General features: G+C 40.6%; 2 protein-coding genes across 2 annotated transcripts in view; both read left to right on the top strand.

Moving 5' to 3' along the window:
• Nucleotides 1–1,002: 1,002 nt before the first annotated feature.
• Nucleotides 1,003–8,008, top strand: LOC133413081 (cell cycle control protein 50A-like). Its single transcript, XM_061696996.1, has 7 exons — nucleotides 1,003–1,484; nucleotides 3,154–3,273; nucleotides 4,263–4,370; nucleotides 4,457–4,544; nucleotides 4,627–4,770; nucleotides 6,368–6,577; nucleotides 7,080–8,008. The coding sequence occupies exons 1-7, from the start codon at nucleotides 1,236–1,238 to the stop codon at nucleotides 7,271–7,273; spliced, it is 1,113 nt and encodes a 370-aa protein (XP_061552980.1). The 5' UTR covers nucleotides 1,003–1,235; the 3' UTR covers nucleotides 7,274–8,008.
• A 5,027-nt stretch (nucleotides 8,009–13,035) lies between these two features.
• The window catches only part of LOC133413208 (collagen alpha-1(XII) chain-like), a 54,823-nt gene continuing 51,133 nt past the window's right edge, over nucleotides 13,036–16,725 (top strand). The window contains 2 exon segments of the mRNA XM_061697259.1: nucleotides 13,036–13,382; nucleotides 14,629–14,733. Coding sequence (XP_061553243.1) covers nucleotides 14,664–14,733 — 70 coding nt within the window. The 5' untranslated portion in view covers nucleotides 13,036–13,382; nucleotides 14,629–14,663.

The following is a 16,725-nucleotide window of genomic DNA, read 5'->3' as shown; positions in this document are numbered from 1 at the left end:
CAAATGGAGAAAATATGGAAGAGTGGTGAACCTTCCCAGGAATGGTCATCCAACAAAAATGACCCCAAGACAACTCATCCAGGAGGTCACAAAGGAACCCAGTACAACATCTAAACACCTGCAGGCCTCCGTTGTCTTAGTTAAGGTCAGTGTTCATGACTTAACAGTAAGGGCAAAATTGGCATCCGTGGCAGAGTTCCAAGGTGAAAATCAGTACTGACCAAAAAGAACACAAAGGCTCATCTTACTTTTGCAAAGAAAACCCAACAAGATCTGAATGATTCCCAAGACTTTGGGGAGAATATTCCATGGTGGCACTGGTGGTAGTGTGATGGTGTGGCTGCTTTTCTACTTCAGGACTTCATGACTTGCTGTGATTGATGGAACCATAAATTTTGCTCTTTACCAGAAAATCCTGAAGGAGAATGTTCGGTCATCTATCTGCTTGTGACCTCAGGCTGAAGGTCGATCCAAGAGACACCAGCAAGTCAACTTCTGAATGGCTTAAAACAAGGTTTTGGGGTGAAATGCTTTGACATGACCTTAAAAAGGCCGTTCATGCTCAAAAACCCTCCATTGTTGCTTGATCTAAACAATTCTGCAAGGAAGATTGGGCCAAAAGATCTCCACACAGATGTAAAAGACCCATTGCCAGTAACAGAAGACGCTTGATTCCACTTGTTGCTGCTGAGGGTGGCTCAACCACTTATTAGATTTAGGGGGGTCATTACTTTTTCACACAGGGCCAGGCAACTTTGAATCATTATTTTTTTCTTACTAAATGGAATCACCATTTAAAAACAGCATACATAATATATAGTTGACTGGCTGTGTATTTTAACTTCGTGCACTTTGGGAGTCCTCTCTCTGAGACGCACTATATAAATACAGCAATAAAACTGAAATTGAGGTTGCATCGTCCTACACGTATTGCCGGTGCGTGACATCTTAAGTGGGCGTCATCCTTCATTATAATGACGTCACCACTGCGTTTCTAGCCTATCGGCCTTGGTTACTTCCTGCTTGTTCGTGTAGGATGGAATTGTTAAAACTGACGGCGTCGATGCTATCCTGAGTAGCTGTTTGTATTCCATGACCCGACGTCCCGCCCCCCCCCCCACCCCATTCTCGGTATTTTACAAATTACCTGAAAGAGTCGTGTCGTTCGTGTGGAGCAAAACGGGAAGTGAGCGGCTGTCCGCAACAGTATTATTGACTCGCAGCGGATTGCAACCATGATGGCGTCGAGCTACAACGCTAAGGAAGAGGATGGCCACCACTCAGGCCCTTCGAGTCACGGCGGCGCAGGGGCCGTGAAAAGCAAGAAGCCGGACAACACAGCATTCAAACAACAGAGACTACCTGCTTGGCAGCCCATCCTGACGGCTGGAACCGTGCTCCCTGCTTTCTTTGTCATCGGTCTCATCTTCATCCCCATTGGCATCGGCCTATATGTTACGTCAAACAACATTAAGGAGTTCGAGGTAGGTCCAGCGTTTATGTGTCCTTTTAACCTTCCACTTGTTCCATTGCTTCTTCCTGGAAGCTCCAGCTTCATTTAGCCTAAGCATTGACATCTCACAAACGGCCACGTAGGCCACCAGAAAGACTCACAATGCTGATCGGGGGCGAGCAGTTGACATGCTAGTGTAAATAGCTCAACCGGTTGAGTGCTGTAATACACTACGAATGACAACTGCACATACCGTAAGACATTTAGTTGAAATTATGGTAATGCATTTTTTTTGCTATAATTGTATCTGAATCATTTGTTAGGAATTGTTTTGAATGCAAACATTTTAATTTAATTCTTGATGCTCGTTGGAGGAAAAAGCAAGAATCAATACTCGTTTGTTTCATATGCTTAATCAGACTTGTGGATTTATTTTTGCAAGCAGGCTCAAGCTGTTTCATTCGTTTTCAGTTATGTATTCATAAAGGGTTAGCAGTAGTTGATGTCTTGCGGCATAAGGAGCAGCCAAATTGGAAATCAATGGAAGCATGAGCAGAGAGAATCACATACAATACAGATGTACTGATACAAATTTGCATTTCTTGCAGTACAAATTGACATGATCCCCAGGCTTGACAATTTACAAGCAGCCTTTTACAGTGTTGCAGCTTTATTGAGCCAAGGCATATTTTACATTAGAAAAACTCACGGCACACCACTAAACAAAACGTAACAAAACGTAGATGTTGTGGTTCATGTACCTTCTGCCATCTTGTAGAAGAGCATTTAATTGTTGTGCATATGACTATACGTCACTGGCACGGATAGATGAACATAGATTTTTATTATTGTAGTATTTTTACGAGTGTCACTACAGCCGTACATTATCGGCACTGATGCTCGCATTGTGTCAAGTGGCCGCCATCTGTGTGGCATTTTCTAAAAAAATAAAATGCCTCTAAAATCCTGTATAAGAAAATAATTCTGAAAAAAAACAATTCATTACGAAAGCACATGACATATTCCACTGGTCTTCTCATTAATAATTTATCATTTGCACTATGCAAATTGAGTTTTTAGGGCAAGTAACACCATTTGAAACATCACTGTAATTTTGACCCATCGAATTAAAGAACTCCACGGAATTTTGGCCCGTAGGAGCTTATGGGGGGATATTTTTACCTGAAACTTGTCAGCCAATTGGGGAAATGGTACCCTGAGTAGCAAACAAAACCAAAGGATCAAGGTTAAGAAATAATCAAGTTATACCATCCATCCATCCATCCATCCATCCATTTTCTGAGCCGCTTCTCCTCACTCGGGTCGCGGGCGTGCTGGAGCCTATCCCAGCTGTCATCGGGCAGGAGGCGGGGTACACCCTGAACTGGTTGCCAGCCAATCGCAGGGCACATAGAAACAAACAACCATTTGCACTCACAGTCATGCCTATGGGCAATTTAGAGTCTCCAATTAATGCGTGTTTTTGGGATGTGGGAGGAAACCGGAGTGCCCGGAGAAAACCCACGCAGGCACGGGGAGAACATGCAAACTCCACACAGGCGGGGCTGGGGATTGAACCCGGGTCCTCAGAACTGTTCGGCTGACGCTTGAACCAGTCGGCCACCGTGCCGCCCAAGTTATACCATTTGACTCTTAATTTGAAGACGTTTTTGACGTTGCTACTCACTTTTTATTTTCAGATTGATTACACCGGTGTGGATGTGTCAAGCCCATGCTTCAGCTGTGCCAAAAACTACAGCTGGAACAGCACAGCGTCCTGTTTGTGCTCTATGTCTTTCACTTTGGAGCAACCTTTCGAGGTGGGTCCTACTTACAACTGCTGCACTCTACATACTCCCAATGAATAATACATGTCTGGGCCCAATACTGATACGGGGTACTTGGAGTATGTCGAAAGTGGAGAAAAGCCCAGTGTGCAGTATTGATAAGTGATCTTTGGTGGTGTGTGACGTACAGAAAGTATCCATTAACATTCAATTTTAGTTCAAGGTTTGTTATTGATTAGTTTAATGTGAAAGTGTGTTCTGACTACTTTAAGATTTTATGTCATTTTTAACACTTCATCATAAACATTTAGGTTTGTCACAAATGAGTTCACTTAATAATCATTACGTTTAATTGGTCAAAGGGGTGCAATTGAATGTTTCGCAGTGAGTGCAAAACCTCAGTATAATGGAGTGAATTTCTATACCACTGTCTCCCTGATAATTATTTCGATCAATATTGTAATCATGATTATTAATCACCATTATTCCTCATGTTAGGGAAGCATCTTTATTTTTACTGCTCTACTTTTCGACAAACAATATGTAAAGAGTTTTCAGTTTTCAAATAATACCTGAGAGATAATAATAAAAAAGTAAATAAGTATTACGACAGTGCGCGTAAACCTTACTTTTTTGATGAATAAAGTCCTCGTTAGCACACAGTTGTTGTCCGCACATTATTGGAGACAATAATCCGGCGATGAAGCCTGACTTTGTTTCACTGCATATGAGTGTCAAACGTATGAGGCTAGCGTTAGCTTCGACTATTGTTTTGAGGCTAACCCGAATTCGTCAGTCGGTGCCAGTCGTGGTTTCTCCTTGCGTCACCATGCATGGATGGATACAGTAGACGGTACACAAGTATATACAATTAATGAACAAGTCATGTAAATAGACACATTGCTCCATCTCGTGATCGGTTATCGTTTTTTTTTTTTTAACTTGCTAATCAGTGATCGGCCCCAAAAATCCTGATCGTGTAAAGCCTACCATCAATAATGCAGTATGTTTTTCTTGTCCAGAGCAACGTCTTCATGTACTACGGCTTATCTAACTTCTATCAGAACCACAGACGCTATGTGAAATCCAGGGATGACAGCCAGCTGAATGGGGACCGTTCTGCTTTGACGGTATAGTTTTAAAGATGTTGTTCTGTCTTCCATTAAGAAGAGATGTTTATCAAAAACTCAAATGTAACACTGGTTGGCCCTCACAGACTCCAAGCAAGGAATGTGAGCCTTATCGTACTAGCGAAGGCCAACCCATTGCTCCTTGTGGGGCCATAGCTAACAGCCTCTTCAATGGTAAGCACAAACAAGCAGTATGGCTACTTGTATAATGCTTGCAGCACTGATGTTACAAGCAATATTTTTTGGTCTTTTGCAGACACTCTAGTGCTCTATCATATCGACTCCAACGGCAACAAAATCCAAATCCCTCTGGTAAAGAAAGGCATTGCTTGGTGGACAGACAAGCATGTGAAGTTTAGGAATCCTGGTGGAAATGACAACCTTACCATCGCTTTTCAAGGTGATTCTAGCTCCTTATGCTGTGAAAATAGCGGAAATGAAAAAAATTAAAGTGAGAATAAATATCTTCACACGGTAGAGTCGTTAAAAACCCTGCCAGATTTGAATGGTTACAAAAATCGCCTAGTATATAAAATGAGGCTTCAAAATCGTGAAAAATCAAGTCTTGCTCTCCACTCTCAAACACTGCTGAATGTGGTGAAACCACATCCCGCTCAGCTTTTCAAGGTCAGCTTAATGATCCATCCGTCCCTTTTTTGTACTGCTTACCCTCACTAGGGTCGCGGGCGTGCTGGAGCCTATCCCAGCTATCTTTGGGCGAGAGGCGGGGTGCACCCTGAACTGGTCGCCAGCCAATCGCAGTGCACATGTAAACAAACAGCCATTCGTACTCACACTTACACTTATGAGCAATTAATAGTTGCCAATTAACCTACCATGCATCTTTTTGGGATGTGGGAGAAAACCCACGCAGGCACGTGGAGAAGATGCAATCTCCACACAGGTGAGGCCGGCTTTGAAACCCGGGTTCTCAGAACTGTGAGGCACACCGCCGGTCCCCTTAATCACTGTCTTTCTATTTAATTTTGATCATCTTTGATATAATTTTATCGGGTTTGCATCATAATTTTGGTTGGAACTTCCCAAAATGTCCTTTTTCAAGCTATTTATGGCTGGAAGTTTACCGTTTTCTGATTGCATGGGTCAAGTCAAACATATATACATATATACACACGCTTGCCTCGCTTCTGCTTCCTCCTTTGCCGTTTGTGGTGCGTCTACTGTGGGCGCGATGCATGAGTGGGGGTTGGAATTATTGTAGGTAGCCAGACCAGACTGCAGTTCCGTAGCTCCTCAATGAGAGTAGACTTTGAACACGCGAATTGCAATACAACAGAAATGATATAAATTGGTCATTCTTTCTCTGCGGCCCTGTAACAAATCCCTCACGGCCCGGTAGCGGTCCGCGGACCGGTGGTTGGGGACGACTGGGCTACACCTTTCTCATAACCTCTACGTGGTGGTGACATTGGAATGAAAGTGTACAGCTTTTTCATAACCTCTAGGTGGCAGCATAATTTATAAAACGTGAAAGTTTTTTTCATTTTCCCCTATTCCAATGTATAATGCACACTATTGACTTTTGACAATTTTGGAGGGGAAATGCGCATTGTACACAATAAATTACGGTACTCGCCATGTGGCGGATAGCCCTCTGAGATGTACAAGCCAGATGGTAAATTTACTGGCATTTGGCGCCTGGTGAGTGTTAATTTCGGACCCTGATGTCTTGCACGTAAAATTTAAATGAGAATTGTACCTAAATAAATGTTTAAAAACAACCCCTTCTTAAAGATTAAATGCAAATGTATTGTACTTAAAAAATAAATACAACTGAAATTAAGAAATGAACTCATGGATTAAAAAAAAAAAAAAAAAAAGGGTTCATATTATGCACCGTTTGAACATTTAATTCAGTGACTGTCACGTACCACTCGAGGGAGCCAACATAACTCGTATAACCTAGAAACAGATCTCTGCATTCATTTTACAAGGTCCTTAGAGATTTGGTTATTTTTGGTCGTGCTCTTTCTCAGGTACTAACAAGCCGGTGAACTGGAGAAAGCCGGTATTTGAGCTGGACCCAGACGACAATGAAAACAACGGCTTCATCAACGAGGACTTCATTGTGTGGATGCGCACGGCTGCCTTACCCACTTTCCGCAAGCTCTACAGGATCATCCAGAAAAAGTCGAGCTCAACCCCAACACTAGCTAGTGGCAGATACGTCTTGGATATCACCTACAGTATCCTTTCATACGCCAGCCGGAAAAGTTGCAAACAAAGGCCAACTTGTGTTTGAACTTTTGCATATTTATTCTGCTTGTATTTGTAAAGTTGGTTATTTCTAATTGGAAATCTGATTGAGATGGCTAGTGTGGTTCTGCACAAGTCACAATATTAGGCAAAGCTGCACAATCTACAGACCCTTTCCCAAAAGTTAAAATATCATGGAAATGTATTTCCATAATTCCATTCAAAAAGTTAGACTTTCATAGACTATAGATTCAGGCCCCACAATTTAAACAATTTAAAGTATGTATTAGTTTATTTTTACATAATTTACATCACAACAAGGATTTTTTTTTTCAATTATTATTTTTTAAACAAGATTGGTGATGGCTCGAATTAAGCTCGTAAGTTAAGGTACCCCCGTTGATTATTATTCAGCACATTTTAAGTTAATTTAATGAAATCTAGTGTTTTCCCAGATGCTCCAGCCATATTTCCTTAACGTCATGTAACCAGATTACCCTGTCCTGAGTTTTGATGGCCGCAAGCGAATGATCTTGAGCACCATCTCCTGGATGGGAGGGAAGAACCCTTTCCTGGGCATCGCCTACATCACCGTGGGCTCCATTTGCTTCTTCCTGGGCGTGGTTCTGCTAATCATCCACCACAAATACGACTCCCGCAACAGCAGCGCAGATATTCCTAACTAGATCCTACCTGCACGCCGTCCATTCTGGACTGCTTAACGGTTTTCGCGCGAATACACTGGTTATCTGTAAATGTATGTTTGTGCAAGAGCAGTCCTACGTTGTATCATGTAAAGCTTTGTTTGAAGGCAAAGTACAATGCCCAAGTCTTGACGGCTTCCAGTTGGCTGCTGCAAATGCCATTTTCTGTTATTTTTTAAAATGTTCTATTTATCTTTACATCAAAGTATGTGTTGTAAGTTAGCAAAGCTTTACGAATGGTTTAATTATTGAACGGCATGTGTATTGTATGGCAGTTTATGTCCATGTCGTGTACTATAAAATGTCCTGCTGATGAATGTACTATATTATATTTACATACCTCTGAGATGATATTGAAAATTAGGAAGACCTTTTCCTTGTGCAGCATAAAACTTTGCAAGCATTAATATTAGTGCCCTCACAATGACCAATTATGAAGTCTCAGCTCCATTTCTTCCTTTTTGAAATGTACAAAAACTGATTATTTAAGCATGCAACAAACTTAACACTGCAGTGTTAACCATGACTGAGCTTCCTGTCTGGATGGTAAGAGAAGTTTTTTTGGTGGTAAAAAAAAAATGGATGGAGGTTTCACTTTGTCTTTGGTTTTCCACCCATTTGAAGACACCTTGTTAATGTAGAGTCACTTGTTTGAATTTGAATGTGGGGTTTTATAAGGTTAATAGGTTCCAATTAAATAATTTATCGATGTCTTTAGGTTATTGTATTTTATTTCCACATCCCCTTCATCTATACATAAAAAGGTTGATCCACAAATCAACAGTAGTGGAGGGCGACAGCTTATCAATATTCATGACGAGAGTTACGCAATTTTGTAATTTAACAAAGCTATTTAGCAGTTACATGTACACTGGTAGACCTTTTGTCTTTAAGCATGAATCAAAGTTTAAATCAAAATTTAGTGAACCCCATAGTACTGACTCCTGTTATTGCTGGCTGAAGCAAAACAACTACAGTACTCAGATTGTAGCTAAAGGCGAGTATACTACTGTGCAATGTGCATAATACATATGAAATCAGTTAATTTCAAAAGTTAACAGTGTAGTTGGTATGTTTTTGTTATTCTGTAAATTCAGGTAAACAACTCAGTTGAGTTTCGCATTTGTCGCGATAAGGCACGTGGGCGTTCCGTACTCCATAAATTGTCATGTGACTGTAAATGCAATGGCAGGGGTTGGCCAGCAGATATCGCTCTTTTGCATATATTGAAAAAGTGGGTCAAATTCTTACTGCTCCGCTGTCATTTTTCTAATCTGAACAGTTGCCGAGCCGTTACAGCAAATCCAATCCTGACACGTTTTTGACACCATATTTATTAATTAAAAACTAATTATCCATGAGGATATTAGTAGGCTACCCTTTGGCCTTGTTATAAGATGGCACTGAAAGAAGGACTTTGTTTTCAAAATGGTTTTAATAAAATAAAGCACTTAATACATAAGTACCCATTGTATTGCCCAGAAATTAAAATATAAAATATGATGGTGGCTGCACAATGTTAGCACTTTGCCTCTCAGTTCTGAGGTTTGGGATTCAAATGTTAGTTTCGGTTTCACGCCTTCCTGTATGCAGTTGTTGTCCGGCTTCCTCTAAACAACGTGCGTTATGTTAATTGAAGAAATTGCCCATATGTGTAAATAGGAGTGTGGTTGTTTGTACAATGTATGCGCTGCAATCGACTGGCGACCAGTGCAGGGTTTACCCTGCCTCTTGCCCAAAGTCAGCTGGGATAAGTGCGAGCTCACCCACTAGTAGTGCCACTTATCCCTCATTAGGGTAGTGGGCCACTACCCTAATGAGGGATAAGTGGCAAAGAAAATGGATGGATACTCTATAAATAGATTTTCCCTACAGAGGTCAAGATCCTTCTCAATGACATTTCATCTCTCTCCTTTAGAGTGGTGTTAAAAGTCACAAGTGCAAAACGAACCAGCATAAACAAAAACGATTATAACCATGAAACATCAATCCATTTTTGTGTTGTGTTTTTTGGCACTGTCCTACACACACACACACATTGCACACACACACACACACAAAACAAACCGTTCATGTTGGTAAACGATCAAAAGTGAACAGTCCCACCCAACTGTTTGTGTGTCTGTGAGCACATATTTTAAGCATGACACGTTTTAGTACCTGGAGGACCTGTTAATTTAATTTAACAGACAAATTTGCAGATGCCTCAAGTCCATCCATACATGCTGTGCAAAACACACAACTATCAACAGAATATTGTTATATGCTGTATATTGACTCGAGAAGAAATGCATTGCAGCCTCCCAGCATGCATGATTTTACATAGGACCAGAAGTTGTGATCATCTTACATACGGTCACATGTAGAACAGCTGGTGTGAACAGCTGACTTTAAAGATGACATTATGCAGAATGATGCAATCATAAAACCAATTATAGGCCTACGGCATGAGTACATCATTGCCATTCCTTTCCTGTCTAATATACTGTCCATTAAGGTACAACCCCAATTCCAATGAAGTTGGGACGTTTTGTTAAAATTAAATAAAAACAGAATACAAAGATTTGCAAATCATGTTCCACCTATATTTAATCGAATACACTACAAAGAGAACATATTTAATGTTCAAACTGATAAACTTTATTGTTTTTAGCAAATAATCATTAACTTGGAATTTTATGGCTGCAACACGTTCCAAAAAAGCTTGGACAGGGTCATGTTTACCACTGTGTTGCATCACCTTTTCTTTTAACAACATCCAATAAACGTTTGGGAACTGAAGACACTAATGGTTGAAGCTATGTAGGTGGAATTCTTTCCCATTCTTGCTTGATGTACAGCTTCAGCTGTTCAACAGTCTGGGGTCTCCGTTGTCGTATTTTACGTTTCACAATGCGCCACATATTTTCAATGGGAGACACGTCTGGAGTGCAGGCAGGCCAGTCTAGTACCCCCACTCTTTTACTACGAAGCCATGCTATTGTAACACGTGCAGAATGTGGTTTGGCATTGTCTTGCTGAAATAAGCAGAAAAAAAACCCTGTATGTACCTTTCAGCATTAATGGTGTCTTCACAGATGTGTCAATTACCCATGCCATTGGCACTAACACAGCCCCATACCATCATGGATGCTGGCTTTTGAACTTTGTGTCCATAACAGTCCGGATGGTTCTTTTCCTCTTTGGCCCAGAGCACACGACGTCCACAATTTCCAAAAACATTTTGAAATGTGGACTCGTCGGACCACAGAACACTTTACATCAGTCCATCTTAGATGAGCTCGGGCCCAGAGAAGCCGGCAGCGTTTCTGATTGTTGTTGATAAATGGCTTTTGCTTTGCATAGTAGTGTTTCAAGTTTCACTTACGGATGTAGCGCCAAACTGTATTTACTGACATTGGTTTTCTGAAGTGTTCCTGAGCCCATGTGGTGATATCCTTTACACATTGATGTCGGTTTTTGATGCAGTGCCGCCTGAGGAATCGAAGGTCACGGGCATTGAATGTTGGTTTTCTGGCTTGCCGCTTACATGCAGGAATTTCTCAAGATTCTCTGAACTTTTTGATGATATTATGGACCGTAGATGATGAAATCCCTAAATTCCTTGCAATTGTACGTTGAGGTACATTGTCCTTAAACTGTTCGACTATTTTTCTTTTGGAATTGGGGTTGTAGCTAACATCGTGGGGCAAATTATTGGACTGCAAGGTCATTTTTTTGTTTGTTTTCCAGGGCCCAAAAATGTACCGTGCTATAAAAGGCAAGTGCCAAATGTACCAAAGCTTTGAGGGCAACATTCTGTGAGAAGCCCAAAGGCAGAGGGAGTGGAACCAAGAGGGCACTTGGGACAGGATCCCCCCGCACTTTTTGGCCTGCCTTTCACGTGCTTCTTTTATCTCGTGTGTTTTCACAGCCCTTATTTCTTGCACTGGGTGGCGCCGATCTGAGCTTACGTTGCTTATCAATATATTAATTACATCTAGCAACCTATCAAAGTGATGTATATTTCATTGGAAGTGCCCCCTGAGCACTGTGCCCCAACACACACACACACACACACACACACACTCCATGTTGTTCCACTGTCTCTTCCCAAAGGTACGGTTACAAGCTCTAATTCTTGATGTATTTAATTTTTTAGTATTCCACTGTAAATTAAGTGAACTTGGGTGGTTCAAATTAATATTTAGTAAAAACACCGGCCAGGTGTTATGCTAAAGCTTTCACTGTTAAATCCTGTTTGAACAGGAAGGCAATAATTAGTCATCTAGGGTGGATCAAATATCTGATGCACAAAGACTTAGACTTGATGGGTCACGTCTGCTACAAAATTACCTTCTGAGTCCAATTTGTTTTCAAAACTGTGACCCCTGAGTAGTATCATCATGTAATTACTACATTTTGCTAATATATCGAATTAAAAATATCAAATCCTCTTTTACTCAACCCACCCTGAACAGCCCCCTTTGCAACGCCATCCCGCTCATAGACCCTATTGCACACTGCACACCAAAATCACTATACTCCAACAGCTCGTTTTCTCTTGCCATTCAAAGAACAATTTGCCATCTTTTGCACATCTATGCAGTGCCATTATTGGGCCTACTCCATCGTCTGTAGTTCTGTCCGTTTGTATCATTTGCACACTTCTGTTGTTGATCAGTACTACGCTACTCATATATGTCCTAAATGTATATTTTGCAGTGGTGAAGCCTTACATGGGGACTTACCGGACTCCACTTCTTAATACCACCTTTATCACGTGGCAATTACAGTAACCATCAAGACCATACAAAAACACAATATGACAGCACTCAACTGTGCCACGTACATCATTTGGAGCAGCTCCAAATCAAAATAAACAGAAATAAAATACATACGTAACAGAGATGCTGATTATTAAATATATTCATGTGAGCAGGTCGCTACAGACATGTTTTACTTGATGATTCTGTAGGCCGTGTACAGATTAGATTGACATGGCAACACACAGAGGCTGAAATCTGATTGGACAAAAAAAATATACCATCCATAACTGGAAGCAGTGTAGCCCAGAGAAATGCTATGAAAAGAGAATAGACTGTTGGGAAAAAATGAATACAATTTCACAAATATTATAATATAGATTGTAGATGGAGGTCAGTGCTTTCCGTTTAGGCCAAGAGAAAAGGCCTTGATGATGCTGACGGTTCACGATCGACATGTTGGAGTACTTTTTAAAAATATTTATATATAATATTAGAGTGACACCAACTACTGGCGACAAACCTCTTGTTTGTTTTAACATACTGGGCAAATAATGAGGATTCTGTGTGTGTTTTTTTTTTTCATGTATTCTTTTGCATGTAGAAAGGTGCTGTTCTTGCTTTTTTAAGGTAAGCTTTCCTCCAACAATGACTTGTATTGAGGTGCAGTTTTCAGTTTTGAGCCCTAGAGGGCACCAGTGAACAATTTAGTGACACCATGAGGGAACAACACGTCTTGAAAGTCCTTCAACTTTTTTAACTAAACTGACATTTTCACCAATGTCTAAATTCCCATGAAAAACGCTAAATGAACTAAACGTTGTTCATTTGATCTCATTGGTATTAATGGCTAAAAGCATTCTGAGTATATTAGGTTTTGGCGGTGAATCACCCAAGAGCCAGTCGGTTTCTTTCCCCAGAGCAAACATTTTGACTCATCTCTTGACACATCTCCAAATAAATTGTATTTCTTAGCTCGCACAACCCCCGCAGTGTCGTCTGGCCAAACTGCTGTGAGGTCACGTTGGCGCTGGAAACTCATTAAACCGCCAGACCGATGGAATTCGAAGGGAAAAATGTAATTTCCAAGGAACCGCGCGGTCCCAGCTGGGGGACATACATCAGCTAACAGGCGGGGAAAAGCGTCAGAGAGCAAAATGATGGTAAATTGAGAGTTGGGAACTGCCCCCCTATTAAGGAGCCGGCGGTGGAAAGAATCTTCCCACTTGGAAGGAAGCTTTTCCTCCTTGGACATCTGCTGACAAGAGAGAAGGTGCACACAAGGAGGCTGCACGCAAAAGGCTCTTCCCGATTCTCATCGTTCCATCTTTTGGCTTCTGCATTAGGTGAGCCGTCCAACTTCATACTTTAATGGCTTACTTGACACTTCATTCATTCATTGACCGAGAGACTATTGACAGTTTTGCTGTCTTTTTCATTGCTTTTGTCCTTTTCAAATCATTTTGAAAGCTTTTGACAACACGTTTTTTTTAACCATTCTTACAAAAATCTATCTATCTATCTATCTATCTATCTATCTATCTATCTATCTATCTATCTATCTATCTATCTATCTATCTATCTATCTATCTATCTATCTATCTATCTATCTATCTATCTATCTATCTATCTATGTGGCATAGGTGGAACATTTAGAACTTAACTCTATTATATCTTTTGAGGAAGAAGAGTAAACGCTATTGATTTGAACCCCCAGTGTGCACAGCTGTTCTGTTTTTGTGGCAGCCTTATGGAGCCTACATGTTCATTTTATGTACAGTACTATTCAGTGTCATATTCCCCCCCCCCCCCCCAAAAAAAATAATCAGTTTTTATTTGTATTTTTTTTTTTTTTTTTTTACAATTTTAATGAATTAATAAAATGTTACCACTGTCTAGTCAAGGCTGCTCAAAAAGCGTCTGTAATTTACGATTAAAATCTACAGGATAAAAGACAAAACCTGTAAGTGTTGGGGAGCATGAAGACCTAGTGGTTGACAGCTTTGCATCACAGTTCTGAGGTTCTGTGTTAGAATCTTGGCTCTGGTCTTGGTGTGTGTGTGTGTGTGTGTGTGTGTTTTTTCCCACCCGTTACTCTGGCTTCCTGCACATATTAGGGTGATTGAAAACCACGAATTGCCCGTAGGTGTGACTAGTGAGTGTAAATGATTGTTTGTCTAATTTTGGCTGGCAACCAGTCTAGTCATCCAAAATCATCTGGGATAGGCTCCAGCTCACCCGTGACCTGAATAAAGACAACTGGGAGGCTATAGAAAATGGATGGATTTTTTTTGTTGTTGAAGTGTGATTTAAGTGGTCAATAAGTAAAAATAGTTTTTCATAAATAAATGATATATCTCATCGTATGTACATGCCTTAAGGATGAAATGGTTCCAACTCTTATATATTTTAAATTGGCTGCAACCTATGTGATTATGAGCTGCAGCTGACTGGCCCTAACTGCTTGTATTTTGAAGGTTTCAGGTTAAAGGCGACTAATTAACTACTGTGTAGCCATGACATGCAGTATATACTTCCGCCACACGGGGCGCCGTTGCCTTGACTAACCATGAATGCCTGGCTCTTATTCAGACCATTGATGCCCTGCTGACCCCTGAGGTCCAAACATGAAGACAGGGCTGTCTCTGGCCATAGCTGCCTTATTTGCAGCTCTGATATCCTCCATCGATGCTCAAGGTAAACTAAACACACCCGTCAATCACTCCAATGAGACACACTTTCTCCCTTTCTGTCTCTTTTGCTCTGCCCTCTATTCTTTCCCCAGTTATATCCTGTTGTTTGTGTCCTAGGGCATATCCCTATATTTGACTGTAACTGACTAATGACAAAGTGTAATGATGAAGTCAATAAAGTTGTTGTTATTCAATGTATATGCCTGACTGTGTGACCCATTGTCATACTTGCATTTCTGGTGTATTCTGTCAGATTTAAATGCCAGGACTCAATAATGGATCCCATTTAGGCTGCAACTGAAATGGTTTTCAACTCTTCTTAACAAATTTTACCATTTGGCAAATAGTAGCATATCAACAACACATAATTGTTTTCCATTTCCAACTTCTAATTAAATGTCTTAAAACAGCAGGGTAAGCACTAAGACGCCATTAAATGTAATTTTATTGCTTAGTTTCACCATTAAATATCTTATTAGGTCTTTGCTATTTTCCATGGTGACATTTGCAAAATTCCAACTAACAGGACAATGGAAAGTGTGATTAGACAATTGTAAAATAGTATTAAATCAGTAATTCTCAGTGGGTTTAAGTCATCCATTTTTTCTGACCATGCAAACAAATGTGTATGATATACAAAACATCAATCATAATAGTGCAAAAAAAAAAAAAAAAAAACATTTTTAAAAGCACAGATCAATTATTCCACTACCCTCACTATTTTACTTGAATTTATTTAGCGGCATCGCTTATAGAAATCAGATGTGACATTTATGCTACGCACAAAGGTTAGATTATATGAATGGTATTTTGCTGTGCGCACAAGGTCATTCGTAATAGGTTGCAAAAGTGGAAAATGAAAAGTGACTTAAGATGCAAAATTGTAATTGAAAATCATGTCAAATATGGTATGGAAAATGTTTTTCCTTCCTTATAAAGCTTTCTGGCAGTGTAAGCGGAGTCTAAGCTCTCTTCTCACATATCTTCAGTGGAGGAATGGAAAGATGAAATAGGAGAATAGCAAATGAATCCTCAGACGGCACTAAGACACACAAAGAACTTTTCTGGCCCTTCTTTGCGGGCGTTTGTGAAAACGCTGACTTGCAGAATGTATGGAAAGTGAATATGCAGTAATGTTTAATGTCAGCACATGTTGCAGAATGACTTTGGCATTTTTCCCTGCCTCTTCGGGAGGGTCTGTGTTCTTTCCCCCCGTTTCTTGGTCTCCCCTTCTGGCGGTTGCGCAAGCCAGGGTGGCTGGCTGCCTGGAGACTGAGGTTACTCAGAGAACAGTAGCCAGACACAGAGCGGGTGTCCTTTATTAGGAGCTGATGGGACATAACACCAACAGCCACAAGATCCTAAAAACATACCAGAGACCACCTTTAGTCTTCAAGTCTATTTAAACTCCAAGAAAAGAAACTACATCAACAAAGGTTTTAGGCGAGTTGCCAGTGAGGACTTCCCTAAACAATTTCTATTGAGCCATTTCCTGAACACACACGTATATTCACACCTTCATACCACTGTTGGAGCAGTGCAATCGTGGAGAAATGAGTGGGGACACGCTCCATCGGGGCTCCTTGAGTTTAAAAGCCAGGTTGGTGATCCTCCAATCCCAGTTTTCTACCTATGTGATGGGCTCCTGTTCGTCATCTGCCTTTGCATTCAGTGTGTTCCCAAACCATGACTTCCTTCCCCAAAAGTGTATTTTACAATGATATTCATGAAAACCTGTTATTAACAGCTACCAAGCAGCCTCACGTAGGAGCTCTTTCCTGATTCCTAAAATTGTCTGCATGCTACCCATTAAGTCCTTCCTTTTTTTTTTTTTTTTCAAATTCGCTGAAGATATCAACGAAAGTCACACTAACTCATTGAATGATAATACATTTTCTCACTCACCACCATACTGGAAGATGGCTGTCATTAATGACTGATAAAATATGCCAATGCTTTAGTTCATTAAGATGATAACACAGCTAACATGAAGGAC

The sequence above is a fragment of the Phycodurus eques genome, chromosome 14, assembly GCF_024500275.1.
Source record: "Phycodurus eques isolate BA_2022a chromosome 14, UOR_Pequ_1.1, whole genome shotgun sequence".
NCBI lineage: Eukaryota > Metazoa > Chordata > Actinopteri > Syngnathiformes > Syngnathidae > Phycodurus > Phycodurus eques.
Note: the sequence above shows the minus strand (reverse complement) of the source record. Positions and strands in the feature narration are given on the sequence as shown.